This window comes from Bubalus bubalis, chromosome 13 (assembly GCF_019923935.1).
Source record: "Bubalus bubalis isolate 160015118507 breed Murrah chromosome 13, NDDB_SH_1, whole genome shotgun sequence".
Lineage (NCBI taxonomy): Eukaryota > Metazoa > Chordata > Mammalia > Artiodactyla > Bovidae > Bubalus > Bubalus bubalis.
Window position 1 is genome coordinate 17,618,618 of NC_059169.1, and position 23,519 is coordinate 17,642,136.

The 23,519-nt window shown below is 41.5% G+C and overlaps 2 protein-coding genes across 6 annotated transcripts in view; both read right to left on the reverse strand.

Moving 5' to 3' along the window:
- LOC102413807 (ATP-binding cassette sub-family C member 4) overlaps nt 1-23,519 on the reverse strand; it is a 500,000-nt gene that overhangs the window by 367,812 nt on the left and 108,669 nt on the right. For 2 of the 5 annotated variants that reach the window (XM_045162451.1, XM_045162448.1), the window contains one exon: nt 22,050-22,253. The exons of 1 other annotated variant lie outside the window; for it this stretch is intronic. In XM_045162451.1, coding sequence (XP_045018386.1) covers nt 22,072-22,253 — 182 coding nt within the window. In that variant the 3' untranslated portion in view covers nt 22,050-22,071. Of the gene's footprint in view, nt 1-21,297; nt 21,339-22,049; nt 22,254-23,519 lie in introns of those variants that run through there. 2 more of the 5 variants (XM_045162449.1, XM_045162450.1) reach the window with 2 other exon arrangements.
- The window catches only part of LOC123464831 (ATP-binding cassette sub-family C member 4-like), an 891,549-nt gene that overhangs the window by 40,906 nt on the left and 827,124 nt on the right, over nt 1-23,519 (reverse strand). The window lies entirely within an intron of this gene.

Below are 23,519 nucleotides of genomic sequence, written 5' to 3' on the forward strand. Positions count from 1 at the left end.
ATGGCTTCCTGAGAATCTTTATGCACTGCAAGTTCTCTCAAGATTCTTTCTCTTTAATCAACCAACACTGCACCTTGGAGACAAAGGCATATAAAGTGGAATCTACATGGATACAAAGCTTAGCACTACTTTGTGCTAAGTAAACAAGCTGTCTGGAGTGTGTACCTAGAACATGCTCAAAGAATGGAAACCAACAGAAAAGAACCAAAACATGCTGATGTCGAGGCATGTTTAGTCTTTGTTCAGATGTGCTTCCAAACATTATTGGCAGAGCCAAGAATCATCTAATGCTATTTATTTACAGAGTTATTTTATGTACATAAGCATACAACTTTTTCCTATTGAGTTCAGTTCAGTTCAGTCCTGTCTGACTCTTTGTGACCACATGAATCACAGAACACCAGGCCTCCCTGTCCATCACCAACTCCTAGAGTTCACTCAAACCCATGTCCATCGAGTCGGTGATGCCATCCAGCCATCTCATTCTCTGTTGTCCCCTTCTCCTCCTGCCCCCAATCCCTCCCAGCATCAGAGTCTTTTCCAATGAGTCAACTCCTTGCATGAGGTGGCCAAAGTATTGGAGTTTCAGCTTCAGCATCAGTCCTTCCAATGAACACCCAGGACTGATCTCCTTCAGAATGGACTGGTTGGATCTCCTTGCAGTCCAAGGGACTTGCAAGAGTCTTCTCCAACAACACAGTTCAAAAGCATCAATTCTTTGGAGCTCACAGTCCAACTTTCACATCCATACATGACCACTGGAAAAACCATAGGCTTAACTAGACAGACCTTTGTTGGCAAAGTAATGCCTCTACTTTCGAATATAATATCTAGGTTGGTCATAACTTTCCTTCTAAGGAGTAAGTGTCTTTAAATTTCATGGCTGCAATCATCATCTGCAGTGATTTTGGAGCCCCCCCAAAATAAAGTCTGACACTGTTTCCACTGTTTCCCCATCTATTTCCCATGAAGTGATGGGACAAGATGCCAAAATAATGCAGGGCATGTTTCTAAAGCTTTACATCCAAGGATATAAAAGGACTTTACAGACATGCCCTTTATTTCTACTAACTAATATTATACGGCCATTTCAGAGATGAGTACCATCAAGACATAAAACTTGGGAATCTAAGCTCATTTATTTTCTACTGTAACCACAAGTCATAAATCTAATAGTCATAGGAAATCTTTAAATATGGGGACTGAATGTGCTCAAAAGTTGGTCTCATTTTTCCTTAAAGGGATACCTTTGACAAAAATGTTATAATTGTGATAAAATACACATAAAATTTTCTAGATTAACCACTTTAAGTGCACAGTTCATTGGTATTAAATACATTCATATTGTCGTACAGCCATCACCACCATCCAGCCATAGATCTCCTTTCATCTTGGAGAACTGAAAATCTGTACCCATTAAACAACAACTCCCCTCTCCTGGCCACTCCTGGCACACAACATTCTACATCTTGTATCCCTGAATTTACTATTCTCAGTTCAGTCACTCAGTTGTGTCCACTCTTTGTGACCCCATGGACTGCAGCATGCTAGGCCTCCCTGACCATCACCAACTACCGGAGTTTACCCAAACTCATGTCCATTGAGTCGGTGATGCCATCCAGCCATCTAATCCTCTGTCATCCCCTTCTCCTCCTGCCCTCAATCTTTCCAGGATCAGGGTCTTTTCAAATGAGTCAGCTCTTCACATCAGGTGGCCAAAGTACTGGAGTTTCAGCTTTAGCATCAGTACTTCCAGTGAATATTCAGGACTGATTTCTTTTACGATGGACTGGTTGGATCTCCTTGCCATCCAAGGGACTTGCAAGAGTCTTCTCCAACACCACAGTTCAAAAGCATCAATTCTTTGGCACTCAGCCTTCTTTATAGTCCAAATCTCACATCTATACATGACTATTGGAAAAACCAATGCCTTGACTAGACAGACCTTTGTTGGCAAAGTAATGTCCCTGCTTTTTAATATGCTGTCTAGGTTGGCCATAACTTTCCTTCCAAGGCGTTAAGTGTCTTTTAATTTCATGGCTGTGGTAACAATCTCCAGTGATTTTGGAGCTCCCAAAATAAAGTCTGTCACGGTTTCCACTGTTTCACCATCTATTTTCCATGGAGTGATGGGACCACATGCCATGATCTGCGTTTTCTGAATGTTGAGCTTTAAGCCAACTTTTTCACTCTCCTCTTTCACTTTCATCAAGAGACTATTTAATTCTTCTTCACTTTCTGTCAAAAGGGTGGTGTCATCTGCATATCTGAGGTTATTGATGTTTCTCCCGGTAGTCTTGATTCCAGCTTGTGCTTCTCCAGCCCAGCGTTTCTCATGATGTACACTGCATATAAGTTCAATAAGCAGGGTGAGAATATACAGCCTTGATGTACTCCTTTCCCTATTTGGAACCAGTCTGTTGTCCCATGTCCAGTTCTAACTGCTGCTTCCTGATCTTCAAACAGATTTCTCAGGAGGCAGGTCAGGTGGTCTGGTATTCCCATCTTTCTAAGAGTTTTTCAGTTTGTTGTGATCTACACAGTCAAAGGCTTTAGCATAGTCAATAAAGCAGAAATAGATTTTTTGTGATGATCCAGCGGGTGCTGGCAATTTGATCTCTGGTTCCTCTGCCTTTTCTAAATCCAGCTTGAACATCAGGAAGTTCATGGTTCACATACTGTTGAAGCCTGGCTTGGAGAATTTTGAGCATTAATTTGTTAGTGTGTGCTGCTGCTGCTGCTGCCGCTGCTAAGTCACTTCAGTCATGTCCCACTCTGTGCTACCCCATAGATGGCAGCCCCTGGGATTCTCCAGGCAAGAATACTGGAGTGGGTTGCCATTTCCTTCTCCAATGCGTGAAAGTGAAAATTGAAAGTGAAGTTGCTCAGTCGTGTCTGACTCCTAGCGACCCCATGGACTGCAGCCTACCAGGCTCCTCTGTCCATGGGATTTTCCAGGCAAGAGTACTGGAGTGGGGTGCCACTGCCTTCTACCATTAGTGTGAGATGAATGCAATTGTGCAGCAGTTTGAGCATTCTTTGGCATTGCCTTTCATTGGAATTGAAATGAAAACTGAACTTTTGCAGTCCTGTAGCCACTGGGGAGTTTTCCAAAGTCACTGTTATATTGAGTGCCGCACTTTCACAGCATCATCTTTCAGGATTTGAAATAGCTCAACTGAAATTCCATCACCTCCACTAGCTTTGTTCATAGTGATGCTTCCTAAGGCCCACTTGACTTTTCATTCCAGGATGTCTGGCTCTTGATGAGTGATCACACCATTGTGATTATGTGGGTCATGAAGATCTTTTTTGTACAGTTCTTCTGTGTATTCTTGCCATCTTGTCTTAATATCTTCTGCTTCTGTTAAGTCCATACCATTTCTGTCCTTTATTGTGCCCATCTTTGTATGAAAAATTCCCTTGGTATCTCTAATTTTCTTGAAGAAATCTTTAGTCTTTCCCATTCTATTGTTTTCCTCTATTTCTTTGCACTGATCACTGAGGAAGGCTTTTTTTATCTCTCCTTGCTATTCTTTGGAACTATGCATTTGGTATATCTTTCCTTTTCTCCTTTGCCTTTCGCTTCTCTTCTTTTCATAGCTGTTTACTAGTCTAGGTACCTCCTGTTAGTAGAATCATACAGTATTTGTCCTTTGTAAGTGACTTATCTCACTTAGCTTAATTTTCTCATGGTTCATCTGTGCTCTAGCATGTGTCAGAAATTTCTTCTTTTTTAAGGCTGAGTAATATTCTACTGTATGTATATGCACCACATTTTGCTTGTTGATTCATCTGTCAATGAACCCTTGGGTGCCTCCACGTTTTTGCTGTTGGGAATAATGCTGCTATAACATGCATGTTCCAGTATCTCTTCAAGACTTTTCTTTCAATTCTTTTGAGTTTATACTCTGAAGTAGAATTGCTAGATCATATGATAATTCCATCTTTAACTTTTCAGAGCAACCAACAAGTTGATTTCCATAGTAGCTGCACTATTTCATATTCCTATCAGCAATGAATAAGGATTCTAATTTCTCCACATCCCTGTCAGCACTTGTCATTTTCTTTTTTTCTCTCTTTTCTTTGATAGCAAACATCTTAAGGGGTGTGAGGTGGCATTTCACTAGAGTCTGAAAATAATATCTTGGTTTTAAAAGTACTTAGAGTAATTCCAGGTATTTTCAAGGTCACGGGCAAGTAGCAACAGCTGTACCCAAGTCCACATTTGCCTTCCTTTGGTTTCCATGTTATACATGCTTCCTGATAAACAGGTATTTCAGGACACATTACTCTCACATTCCAGGAAGCACATTTGCCTGGCACATTCTTTCTCATCTCCTTTCTGTTTCTCATCTCAAGAGGGTATTTTTCTGGGCTTCCTTTGATGGGTGGAAGATTACTAAGTATATAAATTAAAACTCTTTTTTTTTTTTTTTTAATCAGCAAGTCTGTCAAAGCAGAAAGCAAGATGATAGATGAGGACACAGGGCCTATGTTGGCCTTGGCTATATACCTGGAGGATAGTAATTTCTCAGTAAATATCACAGAATTATGTTGAGTGAATGAACCACAAAGAATGACAGGACTGTCTACCCTGCATATAATCCAGTCTCCAAAACTCTCCCTGAAAGTTATACTACTTTACAAAGAAGAAGAAAAGAGAACAGAATGAGAGCCCAGGAAGAGATGGCCAACTCCACACTCCACCATCACAGCAGGCACATATGGGTCTACATGGAACACTTCACACTCATTGACCTATTTTGTCCTCACAACAGACTGAGGGGGTGATATCATTATCAGCCTTGTTAGACAGAGAAAACCAAGGTACACAGAGACAGAATTCTGAGTCTTCTGCTCTTCCTTATTCTGTATTGCCTCCCTGGTGAAAATTATTCATTAATGACTGAATTGTCAAAGTCTCCCCAAATCATCTATGTATACTATAATTCTCAAAGCCCCACAGTTTCACAGAAAGTTTCCAAGGAGGTAATAATAACTTTTGAAAAGAAGTCCTCATTTCTCACAGCAGAATTCCATGTGTAAGACACTTATTAATAAAATTCATGTTTCCCTATAGGAGCCTCTCCAGCACTAAACAAACCATTTGCCCTCCTGTTCTCAGAATTATATGATTATCAGTGAATCAACTTGTGTAAACTGAGAAAATCTGAGTCAAGAAATCTATCTCAGTCATTAAATCACATGCACATGAAACTAACGAACAAAAAACCAAAACCTGGTATCTGATGAAAGTATCTGCTGAAAATACCTGGGGCTAAAAATATGCTCTATTGGGAAAAAAAGGATCAACTCGTTCACTTAATTTGAAAAAAAAAAAAATTAAAAACACTTAAAATTAGATACCTTATAAAAGGAACATGTGAGAGTGTTCTGCTGTGCATACCTGAAGTGCAACTGAAATTTTCTTTCTTAAATCGTGAAGTCCAATACTGTTTGTGAAGATCCCATCAATATTAATGATGCCTTCAGGTTCTGACAATCTAAAAAGGGCAGCAGTGAGGGAACTTTTTCCAGCTCCTGTTCTTCCCACGATGCCAAGCTGTAAAGAGACCCAGGGGGATGAAGAATCAACAGGACACACAAAACCCAGGAGAACCCTGATTGTTGAAGATTAATCTTAAAAGTTCAATTATATATAAAGAGTAGTCTGTAAGTTTCTCAGGGCTGCCCTGGTGGCTCAGATGGTAAAGCATCTGGCTGCAGTGCAGAAGACCTGGGTTTGATCCCTGGGTCAGGAAGATCCGCTGAAGAAGGAAATGGCAAACCACTCCAGTATTCTTGACTGCTGAATCCCATGGACAGAGGAGTCTGGAGGGCTACAGTCCATGGGGTCACAAAGAGTCAGACATGACTGAGTGACTTCATAAGTTTCTCAAGCATGGCCCTGCTGGCATTTTGGACCAGATAATTCATTGTTGAGGGTGGGGGGCCTGTCCTGAATATTGTAGAATGATTAACAGTAGCCATGAACCCACTAATACCAGACACAACACCCAAATAGTGGCAACCAAAAATGATAGAAAGTCACAAATGTCCCTGATTGAGATCACCATCATCCCAAGAATATACAACATAAAGTATAGTGATTTTCATGCCTTCTAAAAATGTCCCTGATTTCCCTGAATAAATGTTTAATGTGCTAAAAACTGTTTTCTATAATTATAAGGAGCAGAAGGGGACGACAGAGGATGAGATGGTTAGATGGCATCACTGACTCAATGGACATGAGTTTGGGTGAACTCCTGGAGTTGGTGACGGACAGGGAGGCCTGGCGTGATGTAGTCCATGGGGTCGCAAGGAGTTAGACATGACTTAGTGACTGAACTGAATTGATCATTATGTGGTATATTAAAGGGGGGGACATGTATGTGTATGCAGTGTGTGTGTATGTGTGTGTGTGTGTATGTGTGTAACTAGAATTCATAAATAAAGGAAGAAGACCTAAAAAAAAATAATCTGCCTGCAGTGAAAAACTAGCAGTCTCCTAGGTGGTCCATAAGAAGTCAGCTTTTTAGTTAGTTTTATTCCTACTCTCTGGGTAATTTGACCTTGAGAATTACATGGGTAATTTTACAGAAATGTTGACATTCAAGTCAGAAGTGTTATACACAAACAAGTGCTCACTTTCTCAGGGAAATGTTATTTATTTAAGAGGAATTATTCTTCGGTAGAAAAATGAAATCACTTCCTGATATTAAATATCTTAATTATATTCTATCTTGAAAGGAAACATCTTCAAATATAAAATGCAGGTCTCAGTCTCAAAAGACAGAGGCCAGAAGCCAAAATGTCCATAATGAGATCAACAGTGATACAGATAAAGTTTGCTATTTACATGAGACCTTTCATCAGAGCAGTTCAAAAGGCATTTTATTAATACATTAATACTTACAACTGAACCTTGGAAAGACACATGTCAAGTGTCAGTCTATTTATTAAAACCAAAGCAGAGAGAAATTAAATGCATTAACAGTAAGATGAAAGAATCAATTCAAGGTAGGTAAAATGCTGGTGTTTGGTGGTTTAGTTGTTGAGTCATGTCTGACACTTGCAATCCCATGGACTGTAGCCTGCCAGGCTCCTCTGTCCATGGGATTCTCCAGGCAAGAATACTGGAGTGGGTTGCCATTTCCTTCTCCCACGTAAAATGCTGGTGGTGAATAAAACCACATTCAAATATATATATGCAGAAACTGGCCTATTTTACCAATGAACTTTTAAGTGAAAGAAAGTATGAGTAATTCACTTGTGTCCAACTCTTTGTGACCCCATGGACTGTAGACTGTCAGGCTCCTCTGTCCACGGAATTCTCCAGGCAAGAGTACTGGAGTGGGTTGCCATTTCCTACTCAAGGGGATCTTCCTGACCCACGGATGGATCCCAGGTCTCCTACATTGCAAGCAGATTCTTTACCATCTGAGCCACCAGGGAAGCCCAACTGCAAATTCTCTGAAGGAAGCTTTCCAAGAGATGATTTCACCTCTATTTAAAATCTGGAATTGATGAGAGTGTAAGATATGCTTGGATCATTTATAAATCATTAAAGTTTTAAAACTCATGACTTTAAAAAAAGAACAACTAAATCTTTCTGAACAATATAATCAGAATGCTTGGAACATTTCATGTTTTCTGATTTGAATACTTCTAAAGTGTCAAATCTTAGTCTGTCAAATCAATCATGACAGTTCAAAAATGAATTTATCTTTATAGGGATTAAACATAAGAAAAGTGGGTTTAGCTAATTTTACTATCTTATAAAGATAATACAATGACTATAAGACATTTTGTTGTTCAGTCACTAGGTCATGTCCAACTATCTGTGACCCCATGGACTGCAGCATGCCAGGTTTTCCTGTCCTTCACCATCTCCTGGAGCTTGCTCAAATTCATGTCCATTGAATTGGTGATGCCACCCAACCAGCTCATCCTCTGTCATCTCATTCTCCTTCTGCCTTCAATCTTTCCCAGCATCAGGTTCTTTTCCAATAAAATGGCTCTTCAAAGTACTGAAGCTTCAGCTTCAGCATCATTTCTTTCAATGAATATTCAGGGTTGATTTCCTTTAGGATTGACTGGTTTGATCTCCTTGCTGTCCAAGGGATTCTCAAGAGTCTTCTCCAGCACCCCAGTTCAAAAGCATCAGTTCTTCAGTGCCCAGCCTTCTTTGTGTCAACTCTCATATCTATACATGACTACTGGAAAAACCATAGCTTTGACTAGATGCACCTTTGTCAGCAAAGTAACGTATTGGCTTTTTAATATGTTGTCTAGGTTTGTCATAGCTTTTCTACCAAGGAGCAAGTCTTCTAATTGCATGGCTGCCGTCATTATCCACAGTGATTTGGAGCATAAGAAAATAAAGTCTATCACTGTTTCCATTGTTTCCCCATCATTTGCCATGAAGTGATGGCAACAGATGCAATGATCTTAGTTTTCTGCATGTTGAGTTTTAAGCCAGCTTTTTTCACTCTCCTCTTTCACCTTCATCAAGAGGCTCTTTAGTTCCTCTTTGCATTCTGCCATTTGGGTGATATCGTCTGCATATCTGAGGTTACTGATATTTCTCCTGGCAGTCTTGATTCCAGCGTGAGCTCCATCCAGCCCAGCATTTTGCATGCTGTACTCTGCATGTAAGTTGAATAAGCAGGGTAACAATATACAGCCTTGAAGTACTCCTTTTCCAATTTTGTACCAGTCCATTGTTCCATGTCTGGTTCTAACTGTTGCTTCTTAATCTGCATACAGGCTTCTCAGGACATTTTGTACCTTACATTAATCCCTAATTCATGTAATATAGATGTGCCATTCTCTGCATGCAGGCAGGTCATAGTGTGTATATATGTGGCTCATCTGTTCTTTCTACAGGCAGGCCTCAAAGATATTTTGGATTTGGCTCCAGACCACCTCAACAATGTGAATATCAAAATAAAGCAAGTTATATGAATTTTTTGTTTCTCTGTGCAAATAAAAGTTGTTTATACTATGCTGTAGTCTAATGATGTACAATAGCATTATATAAGGTAATAGCACATACCTTAATTTCCAATACTTTATTGCTAAAAGAATGCTAACCAGCTGAGCATTTATAGGGTAGTAACATTAAAAACCACTGATCACAGATCTTGATAATAAATATAATAATAACAAAATGGTTTTAAATATTGCAAAAATTATCAAAATGTGACAGAGACATGAAGTGAGCAAATGCTATAGGAAAAATGGTGCCATTGTATTTGCCTGACACTGTCATTGTCATCTGTGAAAGATATCTCTGAAAGAGATGGGAATACGAGACCACCTGACCTGCCTCTTGAGAAACCTGTATGCAGGTCAGGAAGCAACAGTTAGAAATGGACATGGAACAACAGACTGGTTCCAAATAGGAAAAGGAGTATGTCAAGGCTGTATATTGTCACCCTGCTTGTTTAACTTCTATGCAGAGTACATCATGAGAAACGCTGGGCTGGAGGAAGCATATGCTGGAATCAAGATTGCCAGGAGAAATATCAATAACCTCAGATATGCAGATGACACTACCCTTATGGCAGAAAGTGAAGAGGAACTAAAGAGCCTCTTGATGAAAGTGAAAGAGGAGAGTGAAAAAGTTGGCTTAAAGCTCAACATTCAGAAAATGAAGATCATGGCATGCAGTCCCATCACTTCATGGCAAATAGATGGGAAAACAGAGGAAACAGTGGCTGAATTTATTTTTCTGGGCTCCAAAATCACTGCAGATGGTGATTGCAGCCATGAAATTAAAAGACGTTTACTCCTTGGAAGGAAAGTTATGACCAACCTAGATAGCATATTAAAAACCAGAGACATTACTTTGCCAACAAAGGTCCATCTAGTCAAGGCTATGGTTTTTCCAGTCACATATGGATGTGAGAGTTGGACTGTGAAGAAGGCTGAGCACCGAAGAATTGATGCTTTTAAACTGTGGTACTGGAGAAGACTCTTAAAAGTCCCTTGGACTGCAAAGCGATCCAACCAGCCCATCCTAAGGGAGATCATACCGGGTGTTCATTGGAAGGACTGATTTTGAAGCTGAAACTCCAATACTTTGGCCACTTGATATAAAGAGCAAACTCATTTGAAAAGACCCTGATGCTGGCAAAGATTGAGGGCAGGAGGAGAAGAGGACGACAGTGGATGAGATGGCTGGATGACATCACCAAGTCAATGGACATGAGTTTGGGTGGACTCCGAAAATTGGTGAGGGACAGGGAGGCCTGGCATGCTGTGGTTCATGGGGTCACAAAGAGTCGGACATGATTGAGTGACTGAACTGAACTGAACTAACACAGCATTGCCATAAATGTCCAATTTTTTTAAAGTATTATCTGTGAAGCACAGTTTAACAGGTATGCCTGTATCTCTGAGTGTTCTCACATGTAAATCAACACACATCAGGACACAGGTGAGAACTGATCTGCGAGAATGTGTATATGTTCCCATATTATCTGCTCCACTGAAACTGATTCATCTGTGTAAACAGGAACATCTGTAAACTTTGGGTAAATAGACTGAGATATATAGGGGCACTGAGGACTGCTCATGACCACAGGACTGTGAGTTCCAAACTCCAGTGAAGAGAACTAAAAAACCAGGGGACTTCCCTGGGATTCATTACAGTGGTTAAAATTCTGCGCTTCCACTGCAGGAGGCATGGATTTGATCCCTGGTCAGGAAACTAAGATCGCACATGCTGCATGGCCCCAGGCCCCCAAAGAGAAAAAAAGTAACTCAAAGAAAACCTGACTCTGATTATTCCAGAGTTCAGTCATCAAAGCTATAGTCTGAATGTCTTTTCTGAGTAACCAAAGGGTTTTACCAATTGCCCATGGAGAGTGTCACCAGTATCAGTAACCTTACATTCTTCAATCTAAAGACACTTGGGGGACTTTACTGGTGGCTCAGTAGTAAAGAATCTGCCTGCCAGTGCAGGAGACGTGGGTTCAATCTCTAGTCCAAGAGAATCCCACCTGCTGTGAAGCAACTGAGCCTGTGCACCACAACTATTGAGCCTGCGCTCTAGAACATGGGAACCACAACTGTTGAGCCCACATGCCACAACTAATGAAGCCCTCGCACCCGATAGCCCATGCTCTTAACAAGAGAAAACACCACAATGAGAAACTTACATGTGGCAACTAGAGAAAAGCCTGAGCAGCAACAGAGACCCAGCCCAGCCAAAAATAAAGAAATAGATACAGTTATAAAGACACTTGGAGAAAATCTTCTGTTACTTGCTTGCAGTGGCCCCTTTCTGTTTTTCCAACCAGGTTGCTCTCTGATGATGACACTGCTTAGACACTTGCTCCTGGATCTCTCTTCACGCATCAAACTCAGCATAATCAACACCCAATGCTCCACACAAAACAACCCCTTCATCCATCTTCCCCACTTTACTCTCATTACATCTTTCCCAGGCCCACAGTGTTTAAAAAAAAATTAAAATAAACTCTTTCCTTAATCATAATCAGTGCAAATGAATTTGAAAAGTAAATAAATACTAGCTATACCCCAGCACTCCGGAAAAAAAAACAGTCTTAAAATGATTTTTTTACTTTCTAGGCTTCTGTGTGTGTTCTTTCTGTTGTTGTTGTATTTTTTTCATGTGTTCTTAAAGACACAGTTCACATATTTAAACAAAATGGGATTAATGTGAACATACTGTTATATGTGTTTTCATTAAATATTTCATAAAATATTTATTTTAATGCTTGCATAATATTATGGTACATGTGATCATTTATTTAAGAAATCCTCTAATGCTAGAAATTTAGGCAGTGTCAAATAGTTAGCTATTATAAATAACTCTGTGTTAAATATCCTTGAAGCTAAATCTTTGCAAATAACCATAATCATTTCCTTCACATGATCCCTCAGATGTGAAATTTCTGAGAGTCAAGTGTGAACCCCTTGGACAGCAAGGAGATCAAACAAGTCCATCCTAAAGGAAATCAGTCCTGAATATTCATTGGAAGGACTGAAGCTGAAACTTCAATACTCTGGCCACCTGATATAAACAGCCAACTCATTGGAAAAGACCCTGATGCTGGGAAAGATTGAAAGTAGGAGAAGGGGATGACAGAGGATAAGATCACTGGATGACATCACTGATACAACGAACAAAAATTGGGCCAACTCCAGGATATGGTGAGGGACAGAGAAGCCTGGTGTGTGTCAGTCCATGGGGTCGTAAAGAGTCAGACACAACTAGGTGCCTGAACAACAACAACAAAGTATGAACATTTTCAGATGAAGTGGTTAAGCTGCTAACCTACCCTCCAGAAGTATGTTACCATTTTCTACTACCACCCATTTTCTTGCATGTTCACAAATCCAGGTTATAGCTTTGTTTTAATCAACATCAACTTGATTTCAAAAAGTGGAATCACTTTCCCAGGATGTCTTGCTGGAGGCATAACAGCTCCTGGCTCCCTGCCGCCTGCACCTGCCCACTCTGGTCCATGTGCTCTCACTTCTCATATTAAGCTCCTGATTGCCAGCTCGGCACCCGACACTCGACCCCAGGACGTCTCTTCTACAAAACTGTCCTCTCTAACCTCTCCATCAGAGAAGGCAATGGCACCCCACTCCAGTACTCTTGCCTGGAAAATCCCATGGATGGAGGAGCCTGGAAGGCTGCAGTCCATGGGGTCGCTGAGGGTCGGACACGACTGAGCGACTTCACTTTCACTTTTCACTTTCATGCATTGGAGGAGGAAATGGCAACCCACTCCAGTGTTCTTGCCTGGAGAATCCCAGGGATGGGGCATCCTGGTGGGCTGCCGTCTATGGGGTCGCACAGAGTCAGACACAACTGAAGTGACTTAGCAGCAGCAGCAGCAACCTCTCCATCCTTCATGTACACGAATCAGAGTCCTTGGCATCAGTAGGTAGTGGTGAGGGTTGAATGCAAAAATGCGTGTTACACCCTTGGTAGTTAATTTTCCTGGATGCTTTGCAGGTGTCTAGGTCTTCATTCACTGGATCAGGGCATCGTGCTTTTGCTTATTCTGCACCTCCTGGAATGCCTTTCACACCCATTTCCACCTGCTGAAAACCTAACCACAGGCTATTAAGTCTGTCTCACATGTCTAATTCTTTGAAAATGCTCTCCCTGTCCCCTCATGTGGGCTTGTTCCAACTCTAACAGATGTTATATAATTTTATATAAATGTCTATAAAAACTGTGACCTCATTCTAGCTTACAAAGCTAATATAGCCATTTTCTTGTTTCTTTAACTAAACTGTATTTGTTGACATCAATTCGATTGCATTTGACTGTATTGGATTTGACTTTTTCTTATTTGTATTACCTGCGGTGTCCTGAGACAAACTTCCACTGAAAGCTGAGATTTTTAACTCAGGCCAGAGAAATTTATGGAAACTCTATTACAATATTATTTAGGTATAAGATAAATCAGATAAAGACAGACACAGCAGATGGATCCTATAGCGGTAAATACAACTTCAAATGGCCAACACTTTATTCTTATGGGATAGAAACCTTCCACAGTGTAAGTGGTTATGGTCATTTTACACCCTATTAAAATGATGACCATTTTGTCCAAGCATTTACTCTGGGTGCTTTACATGTCTTATGTTGTTTAAATTGTACATCAACTCCACAGGTTACATCCTATCACTTTCATTTTGCACAAGAAAAGACTGAGGCTTAGATGACTTAGTCTGTCTGAAATATCAGAGCTGGTAAGTAGCAGGATGGGACTCAAATCCATGTCTGTTGGCTTCTTTTCCATCTGCTGATGGGCCTCCTTATCACCTAGATGGCCTGACACCTTATTGTGTCCCTCTGTGTAGCTAGAACAGAGGAGGTGAGGAGAGGTGTAGTTGCAGTTAAAGGAACAGGCCTACCATAGAGATCTTACATGTTAAAGCATGATGTGGACACAGGGATCCATGTGAGTGGGAGAAAAGAGGGTACCTGAGGTCAGATGGGCCGGCAGTCAGCAGAAAGAACTACCACCCACAGCCAGATTGAGAGAGAAACCTACAGCTAAGTGGGACACATGGTGCCTGGGGAACAGGCCAAACAGACCTAATGCCCTCTTGGGGCATCAAGACTCCTTTCTGATCCCATGAGGTGGTGAAAGAGCTGCACACACACTGCTTGGTCTGTGTATGTGTCACATACACTGGTCTGTCTTTGACTCCGGGTGGGGATTCTTGAGTTCAGTTTTAAATTGTCAAAGGACACTTCTTGGGAATCACCGGTTATCACTCATCAAAAACTGCCCATGGGAGAGAAAGGAGGTCATGTTCAGATGCAAAGCTGAGTCAAGAGGTCTGGGTGAGACTGAGACTCTGCATTTCTAAGAAGCTCCAGGAGATGCAGGTGCTGCTGACTCTGGCACCACAGTCTGAGTCACAGGGAATTAGGAAGCCGGTGGGAGAAGGGGGACAATCTGGGAGTGAGGGGAGTGGTTTTTAAGAAAATATGTAAAAAGCGGGGAAAAAAGTAAGAAACTAATATTTTTGCACATTATAGCACAGTCTACTAAGCATCTGTAAAAATGTATCATCCAAATAATAGCCATAAGCAAAAACAAAGAGTAATCGATCTACTTCAAGAGCTAGAAAATACTTTATTGCTCAGAACTGTCTAAAATGATCAAATCAACCACAAAATCATCTAAATGAAAAATGCAGCCCATTTTCAGACTCTCCAGGAAGTCTAGGGTGCTATTTACCTCATGCTGATTTTTTTTGGCTGTGCTGGGTCTTGATTGCTTTGCACGAGCTGTCTCTAGTTGTGATGAGTGGGGGCTACTCCCTGTTGCAGTGCACGGGCTTCTCACTGAGGGGGCTTCTATTGTTGCTGAGCAAAGACTTCAGTAGTTATGGCACATGGGCTCAGTAGTTGTGGTGCCGGGCTTAGCTGCTCTGCGGCATGTGGAATCTTCCCAGACCAGGGATTGAACCAGTGTTTCCTGCACCCCAGGTGAATTCTTATCCACTGCACTTCCAGGGGAGTCCTGGTTCTTTATTTTCACTTGCTATTTCTTTTGTGATTAAAATCCTGCATAGTACCTACTATATTTTTCTATTGACTCTAACTTCTAGAAATCGGGACAGAAGAGGAAATGAGGGAAAGAAAACAAAGCCCCACTTCTGCTGGGCTGGTTCACTCTCATGTCCCCTCTCTCAATCAAATCCAACACCAAAGGGGTGTCCTGGAGTGACTGGGGCTGGGACAGGTGAGCAGGAGAGGGAACCTGGGATCTACACAGGTGGGGTGAAATCATTTTATGAACACACTGCCCGGGTATCATTTCCAAACACATAAATGAAGCTAACAGTGATACTGAGAATGGACCAAGCTACAGATCAAAAGTCAACTTACTGCAGTTATTAATTCAGTCTCCAAATTCACTTTTCCCTCAAACATTTTAGAATCTCAGTAATCCTATAATTTGTAGGTCTTAAGAAGGAGAAATAAGAATCTGTTATGTTTCTAAGTTGTACTACAGGGTTTCTTAGATAATTCACATTTTATAACTTTGGGGAAAATTTAAGACAAGTGTAGGTTAACAGAATTACATTTACAAATCTAACAGACACATTGTCTGAGAGTAAGTAAACATCACCTATAGTGCTCTGAGGGACAAGATTGTATCAAGAGCTGTGTTTAATGTTTTCCTGACACAGCACTTCACCTTTTTCCTGACCTACAATGAAACTGGAAATAATTAGGAAGGAGCTATTGCCCTGTGATTAACTGAAACTGCTCCCTAGGTAGCATTCGGCATTAAGTTGAATATTCTTTCATGTTACAAGGGTTTCATTCATTAAATTACAGCTACAGCCATTAGATGGATCTGAGGTGGTAAGAGTTTTAAAGATCAGTTTTTTCAGTTATTTATGGAGTTGTCATGTGTGTGTGTGTGCGTGTGTGCTGGTTCCTGCTTGCTCGCACCTATGTAACTCACTCACCCTCACAACCAGCAGTCCCTCAACACCTTCTCTGTGCCCTGTAGAATGCCACATTCTGAAAACAATATGCTCCCTGATTTTAAAAAGTCTCAAAGTACTATGAGATACAGATCCCAAGTTACAAAGCATGTCAAAGGTGCTATGTTTTCTCTTAATTATGATAAATTCACAAACAAAAATTTTACCTAACTATTTTTAAGGGGACAGTTTGGTGTTCAGTACATTCACATTGCTGTGCAACCAAGCTTGATATTTGTTTTTTTCCTGCCTCTAAAACTGAAATTCTAAACCCATTAAAGAAACAACTTCCCCTCCCCCAGTCCCTGGAGACCACCATCCTACTTCCAGTCTTCTTGACTTTGACTACTCTAGGAACCTCACATAAATGAAATCAGAGTATTCATCCCTTTTGTGTCTGGCTTCTTTAATTCAGCAGGATGTCATCAAGGTTTATCCATAGGTCAGAATTTTCTTCCTTTTTAAGGCTGAATTGTAAGGATTTAGTTCCTTCCAACTTTTGGCTGCTATGAACATAGGTGTAACATAAATCCTATCTTAAAAGAATATATAAGACACTAAGAGAGGAGCTACCCCACTCTGAGGTCAGGGGCGGTGGCCAAGAGGAGCAACTCAACGTTCAAGGAGTGGTGGCTGCGTGGGAACAAAAGGGCCGAGAGGAGCTACTCCACGTTTAAGATCAGGAGTGCCGGCCCTGAGGAGATACCCCTCATCCAAGGTACGGAGCAGCAGCTGCACTTTGCTGGAGCAGCCATGAAGAGATACCCCACGTCCAAGGTAAGAAAAACCCAAGTAAGACAGTAGGTATTGCGAGAGGGCATCAGAAGGCAGACACACTGAAAACATAATCACAGAAAACTAGCCAATCTGATCACATGGACCACAGCCTTGTCTAACTCAGTGAAATTGAGCCATGCCATGTGGGGCCACCCAGGACAGGTGGGACATGGTAAAGAGGTCTGACAGAATGTGGTCCACTGGAGAAGGGAATGGCAAACCACCTCAGTATTCCTGACTTGAGAACCCCATGAACAGTATGAAAAGGCAAAATGATAGGATACTGAAAGAGGAACTCCCCAGATCGGTTGTGCCTAACATGCTACTGGAGATCAGTGGAGAAGTAACTCCAGAAAGAATGAAGGGATGGAGCCAAAGCAAAGACAATACCCAGTTGTGGATGTGACTGGTGATAGAAGCAAGGTCCAATGCTGTAAAGAGCAATATTGCATAGGAACATGGAATGTCAGGTCCATGAATCAAGGCAAAGTGGAAGTGGTCAAAGAGGAGATGGCAAGAGTGAACGTGGAGATTCTAGGAATCAGCAAACTAAAATGGACTGCAATGGGTGAATTTAACTGAAATGACCATTATATCTACTACTGTGGGCAGAAATCCCTTAGAAGAAATGGAGTAGCCATAATGGTCAAAAAAGAGTCCAAAATGCAGTACTTGGATGCAAACTCAAAAATGACAGAATGATCTCTGTTCGTTTCCAAGGCAAACCATTCAATATAACGGTAATCCAAGGCTATGCCCCAAACAGTAACACTGAAGAAGCTGAAGTTGAACAGTTCTATGAAGACCTACAAGACCGTTTAGAACTAACACCCAAAAAAGATGTCCTTTTCATTATAGGGGACTGGAATGCAAAAGTAGGAAGTCAAGAAACACCCGGAATAACAGGCAAATGTTATTGAAATATGGAATGAAGCAGGGAAAAGGCTAATAGCGTTTTGCCAAGAGAACGCACTGATCATAGCAAACACCTTCTTCTAACAACACAAGAGAAGACTCTACACATGGACATCACCAGATAGTCAACACCAAAATCAGATTGATTATACTCTTTGCAGCCAAAGATGGAGAAGCTCTATACAGCCAGCAAAAACAAGACCAGGAGCAGACTGTGGCTCAGATCATGAACTCCTTATTGCCAAATTCAGACTTAAATTGAAGAAAGTAGGGAAAACCACTAGACCATTCAGGTATGACCTAAATAAAATCCCTTATAATTATACAGTAGAAGTGAGAAATAGATTTAAGGGACTAGATCTGATAGAGTGCTTGATGAACTATGGAATGAGGTTCATGACATTGTACAGGAGACAGGGATCAAGACCATCCCCATGGAAAAGAAATGCAAAAGAATAAAATGACTGTCTGAGGAGGCCTTACAAATAGCAGTGAAAAGAAGAGAAGTGAAAAGCAAAGGAAAAAAGGAAAGATAAAAGAATCTGAATGCAGAGTTCCAAAGAACAGCAAGGAGAGATAAGAAAGCCGTCCTCAGTGATCAATGCAAAGAAATAGAGGAAAACAACAGAATGGGAAAGACTAGAGATCACTTCAAGAAAATTAGAGATACCAAGGGAACATTTCATGCAAAGATGGGCTTGATAAGGGACAGAAATGGTATGGACCTAACAGAAGCAGAAGATATTAAGAAGAGGTGGCAAGAATACATACGAAAATTTTACAAAAAAGAGCTTCACAACCCAGATAATTACGTTGGTGTGATCACTGACCTAGAGCCAGATATCCTGGAATGTGAAGTCAATGGGCCTTAGAAAGCATCACTACGAACAAAGCTAGTGGAGGTGATGGAATTCCAGTTGAGCTATTTCAAATCCTGGAAGATGATGCTGTGAAAGTCAATATGCCAGCAAATTTGGAAAACTCAGCAGGGGCCACAGGACTGGAAAAAGTCAGTTTTCATTCCAATCCCAAAGAAAGGCAATGCCAGAGAATGCTCAAACTACTGCACAATTGCACTAATCACACACACTAGTAAAGTAATGCTTAAAATTCTCCAAACCAGGCTTCAGCAAAACGTGACCCGTGAACATCCATATGTACAAGCTGGTTTTAGAAAAGGCAGAGGAACCAGAGATCAAACTGCCAACATCCACTGGATCATTGAAAAAGCAAGAGTTCCAGAAAAACATATATTTCTGCTTTATTGACTATGCCAAAACCTTTTACTGTGTGGATCACAATCAACTGTGGGAAATTCTGAAAGAGATAGGAATACCAGACCACCTGACCTGCCTCTTGAGAAACCTATATGCAGGTCAGAAAGCAACAGTTAGAATTGGACATGGATCAACAGACCGGTTCCAAATAGAAAAATGAATATGTCAAGGCTGTATATTGTCACCCTGCTTATTTAACTTCTATGCAGAGTACATCATGAGAAACGCTGGGCTGGAGGAAGCCCAAGCTGGAATCAAGATTGCCGGGAGAAATATCAATAACCTCAGATACACAGATGACATCACCCTTATGGCAGAAAGTGAAGAGGAACTAAAGAGCCTCTTGATGAAAGTGAAAGAGGAGAGTGAAAAAGTTGGCTTAAAGCTCAACATTCAGAAAACTAAGATCATGGCATCTGGTCCCATCTCTTCATGGGAAATAGATGGGGAAACAGTGGAAACAGTGTCAGACTTTATTTTGGGGGGGCTCCAAAATCATTGCAGATGGTGCCTGCAGCCATGAAAGTAAAAGACGCTTACTCCTTGGAAGGAAATTTATGACCAACCTAGACAGCATATTAAAAAGCAGAGACATTACTTTGTCAACAAAGATCCGTCTAGTCAAGGCTATGGTTTTGCCAGTGGTCATGTATGGATGTGAGAGTTGGACTGTGAAAAAAGCTGAGCACGGAAGAATTGATGCTTTTGAACTGTGGTGTTGGAGAAGACTCTTGAGAGTCCCTTGGACTGCAAGGAGATCCAATCAGTCCGTTCTGAAGGAGATTAGCCCTGGAATTTCTTTGGAAGGAATGATGCTAAAGCTGAAACTGCAGTACTTTGGCCACCTCATGCGAAGAGTTGTCTCATTGGAAAAGACTCTGATGCTGGGAGGGATTGAGGGCAGGAGGAGAAGGGGGAAACAGAGAATGAGATGGCTGGATGGCATTACCAATTCGATGGACATGAGTTTGGGTGAACTCCGTGATTTGGTGATGGACAGGGAGGCCTGCTGTGCTGCAATTCATGGGGTCGCAAAGAGTCAGACAAGACTGAGCGACTAAACTGAACTGAACTGAAGGAAGAACTGAGGGTCTCAGAGATTTATTAGAGTTGACTCAGAAAACAAGATTTTCACCATCCAGATGAGGGAGGGGAAGGGTTTCTGATGTAGTTGACCAGCGTGTGCACTGGGTACAGGGAGGACGTGGCTTTGAGAGAACCTACACACAATCCGAGTGCAGGGGGGCATGTGTGTAAGTCAGAAGACATACTGGTTGCAGAAGAAGATGGGGAAGAGCTTCTTACCACCTTGTCTGTTCTGGTTTAGTCTCTTCTTCAAAACTCTTTCCTGGTCCCAGCTGAGGGCCTCAAGCTGAGTGTGGAAGGAACATCACCAGCAAACATGGATGCTGGCAGGCCCAGGTCACAAGCCTCTCTGCCATCTCCCACACAGATCTTCTCTGCTCCCTTCCATTTGCTTTTGACTTTGAGCCAGTCTCTAGACCTTGCCTCCATCTGAGGCCCTGGTTCCTCACTCATGACTGGGTCATTATTCAGGCTTTTCTCTGCTGGACACAAGGTTGCCCCATGGCCCCTGTGGGAGTGGACTTGAGACTATGCTCTGGTTCCAGCAGCAGCTTACCTAGCCCAGTAAGGATCAGATCTGTTCTAAAGAAAAAATCAGTATGTGGGGGGAGGACAGGGGGATGGCAACTCAGTGTGGATGAGTGGAGGACAAGGCTATAGGAAGGGCTAAGGGACAGAGAAGGAGGCTGCAATCAGAGGGTACCATAGGAGGAGGAGGAGATTTCAGAAATACAAACAAGAAAAGATGGAAAGGAATGAGATATTGGAGAGTTAGGGCCAGGAAGATAACGCTGACATCCAAGACTGTGTATGAATAATCAGGTGTGATATATAGTGTCCTGGGTCAGGTTAAGATGGAGCCAGGGCCCGTCAACTACCATGAGCGACTTCACAACACACAGAAAAAAATGCTGGTATCTCCATTTCATGGTCGGTTTCCAAGAAGATTCACCTACAATGTCACTGATCTAATCTGCATCCATTAGGAACAGAGTCCCCCTGACACAGACAAGGAAGCCAAGAGCAGATGTGGTGCTAAATCTTTAGCTGGATTTAAAGAGGCAAATGGCTTAAACTAACCTTTTGTCCTGAGAGAATGAGTGGTCCCAGGTTCCTCAATACCAGAGGCCCATATGAGCTGTATCTGAAGTTAATATAATCAAACTTAATGCGTCCTCCATGAGGCCAGGATGGTGGTGGACGATACTCAAGTTCCCAGGGTGCTTCTTTCTCAAGGTCTGCATATTCAATCCCCCTTTATACTGAAATCATCTGAAACGCATATGACATCACATGAATTAGTGTCAGAGGGTCTTGTTTATGGATGTTCACAGATTATAAATGAAATATTCTGCTTTTATATCTTCATATTTGCTTTTCTATGATTCAGAATATCTCAGGTCTTAGCATGTGCAATCAGACTCCTACTTCTGTCCTTTGTGGATGCTATATTAAATAAACCTCAAAACACTGGCTTCTTTTCTTTTACCAAAAATAAGGAATTACCCATTCAAAAAGAAATATAAACAAGCTGCTGAGAAATTAGCTTATATTGTCTTCAGAATTTCAGAACCTCCCTCCTACAGAAACATTTATTGTATTTGAAGACAGTTTGTGAGGAATGTAAAACCTTCTGACATGGCATACATATAACTGAGAAATATATATATATATATATATATATATATATATATAATTATTATTTTACATTAACTTTAAGCAGATAGAAAGTGAGAGTCGCCCAGCCATGTTCAACTTTTTGTAACACCATGAACTGTAGCCTGCCAGGCTTCTCTGTCCATGGGGATTCTCCAGGCAAGAATACTAGAGTGGGTAGCCATTCCCTTCTCCAGCGGATCTTCCCAACTCAGCAATCGAACCTGAGTCTCCTGTGGCTCCTGCATTGCAGGCAGATTCTTTACTATTTGAGCCACCAGGGAAGCCCTTAAGCTGATGGAGGAGAATGTTAAAAACTTTGTAAAATGATGTAAAAGTAATGGTTTTATTATTTTACATAAGAATTGTTTTTATGCCACGTAACAGCAAGGAGACCTGAAAAGGCTAAGAACAGAAAGATAAACATCACCATGTTCTCCACTTCGGCACTTTGCCTGACGCACCACTGGAACAGCCCCGTGAGTGTGAGAGTGAGAGACAGGACCAGGCCAACCTCCCCGAGATCCAAAGCTAAATGAGGAAGAAGAGGAATAAAGTCAGTTACTTCTCAACTCCTCACACAGTTCCTTCTGTCACTGTACAAAGAGGACTCCTTTATTTTTATGATTTTTATTGGAGTATAGTTGATTTACAAAGTTGTGTTAGTTTCAGGTGTATAATAAAGTGAATTAGCCAGACATAAACATATAATCTGCTCTTTTTAATTTATTTTCCCATATATATCATTGCTGCTGCTGGTGCTAAGTCGCTTCAGTCCTGTCTGACTCTGTGTGACCCCATAGATGGCAGCCCACCAGGCTCCCCGATCCCTGGGATTCTCCAGGTGAGAACTGCCGGGAGCCGGCATATTGCATATTGAGTGCAGCACTTTCCACAGCATCATCTTTCAGGATCTGGAATAGCTCAACTAGAATTCTATCACTGCCAGGAGCCAGCGTGAGGCACTCCGCCCGTGGCAAAGGTCATGAGGAAGGAGGCTCGGCATACGCAAAGGCGGGATCGAGCCTCAGGAGTCCCCCTGGAAATTCTAGAGCATCTACCCCCAAAACCAGAGTCTGCCTACTTTCTGCTCTCACCTACACCTCTGACTTTATGGGGGGCTGTCCCCCACTACCTCTCTCTGAAAAAAAGAGTTAACTTATAGCTCCAGTTAATAAAGTTCCTGGGTGTGATAGTGTTTCAACCTACAAACTTGTTTGGAAGTCCTCTAGCTTGCCTGAATAGGTTTTTCCGGCCACATGTGATTGCTCAGAGCCTCCCAACTGTGAGCGGCATGAGATGTTCTAAACTGTCTAAACACAGATTCCTTTGAGCAGTTAAAAGATTGATTAGAAATTGTATTGGTGAAGGGTTTTTCACTTGTTGGGCCAATGTTTGCTGCTAAGTCTCCATATCCCTTACCTGCTGTGTCCCTAGCAGTGTATTGATTAATATAATTGGTGTAAATAGTAGCTTTAATGTTTGTAACCTGGGACCCTTGAGTTAATTCTTTTTCTTGTTATAGCCCACCACACCTTTGCTCTGTAGGAATGCAACTGTATCTAATGCTTTTGGAGGGTGGCGCTTGGCTAATCACCTTTAGAGAAAAATAAGTTTTCTGAAGAAAGGGTCTTAAAATGTTAACAGGCCTCTGGGCCAGAAGATGATGTGAATCACCTAAACTTTTGCATATGATAAGTTTGCAGGAAGAAAGCCTGGCTTACTGCATGACTCTACCCCTTCCCCCATTATCCTCTATGCATAACTTAAGGTATAAAAACTACTTTGGAAAATAAA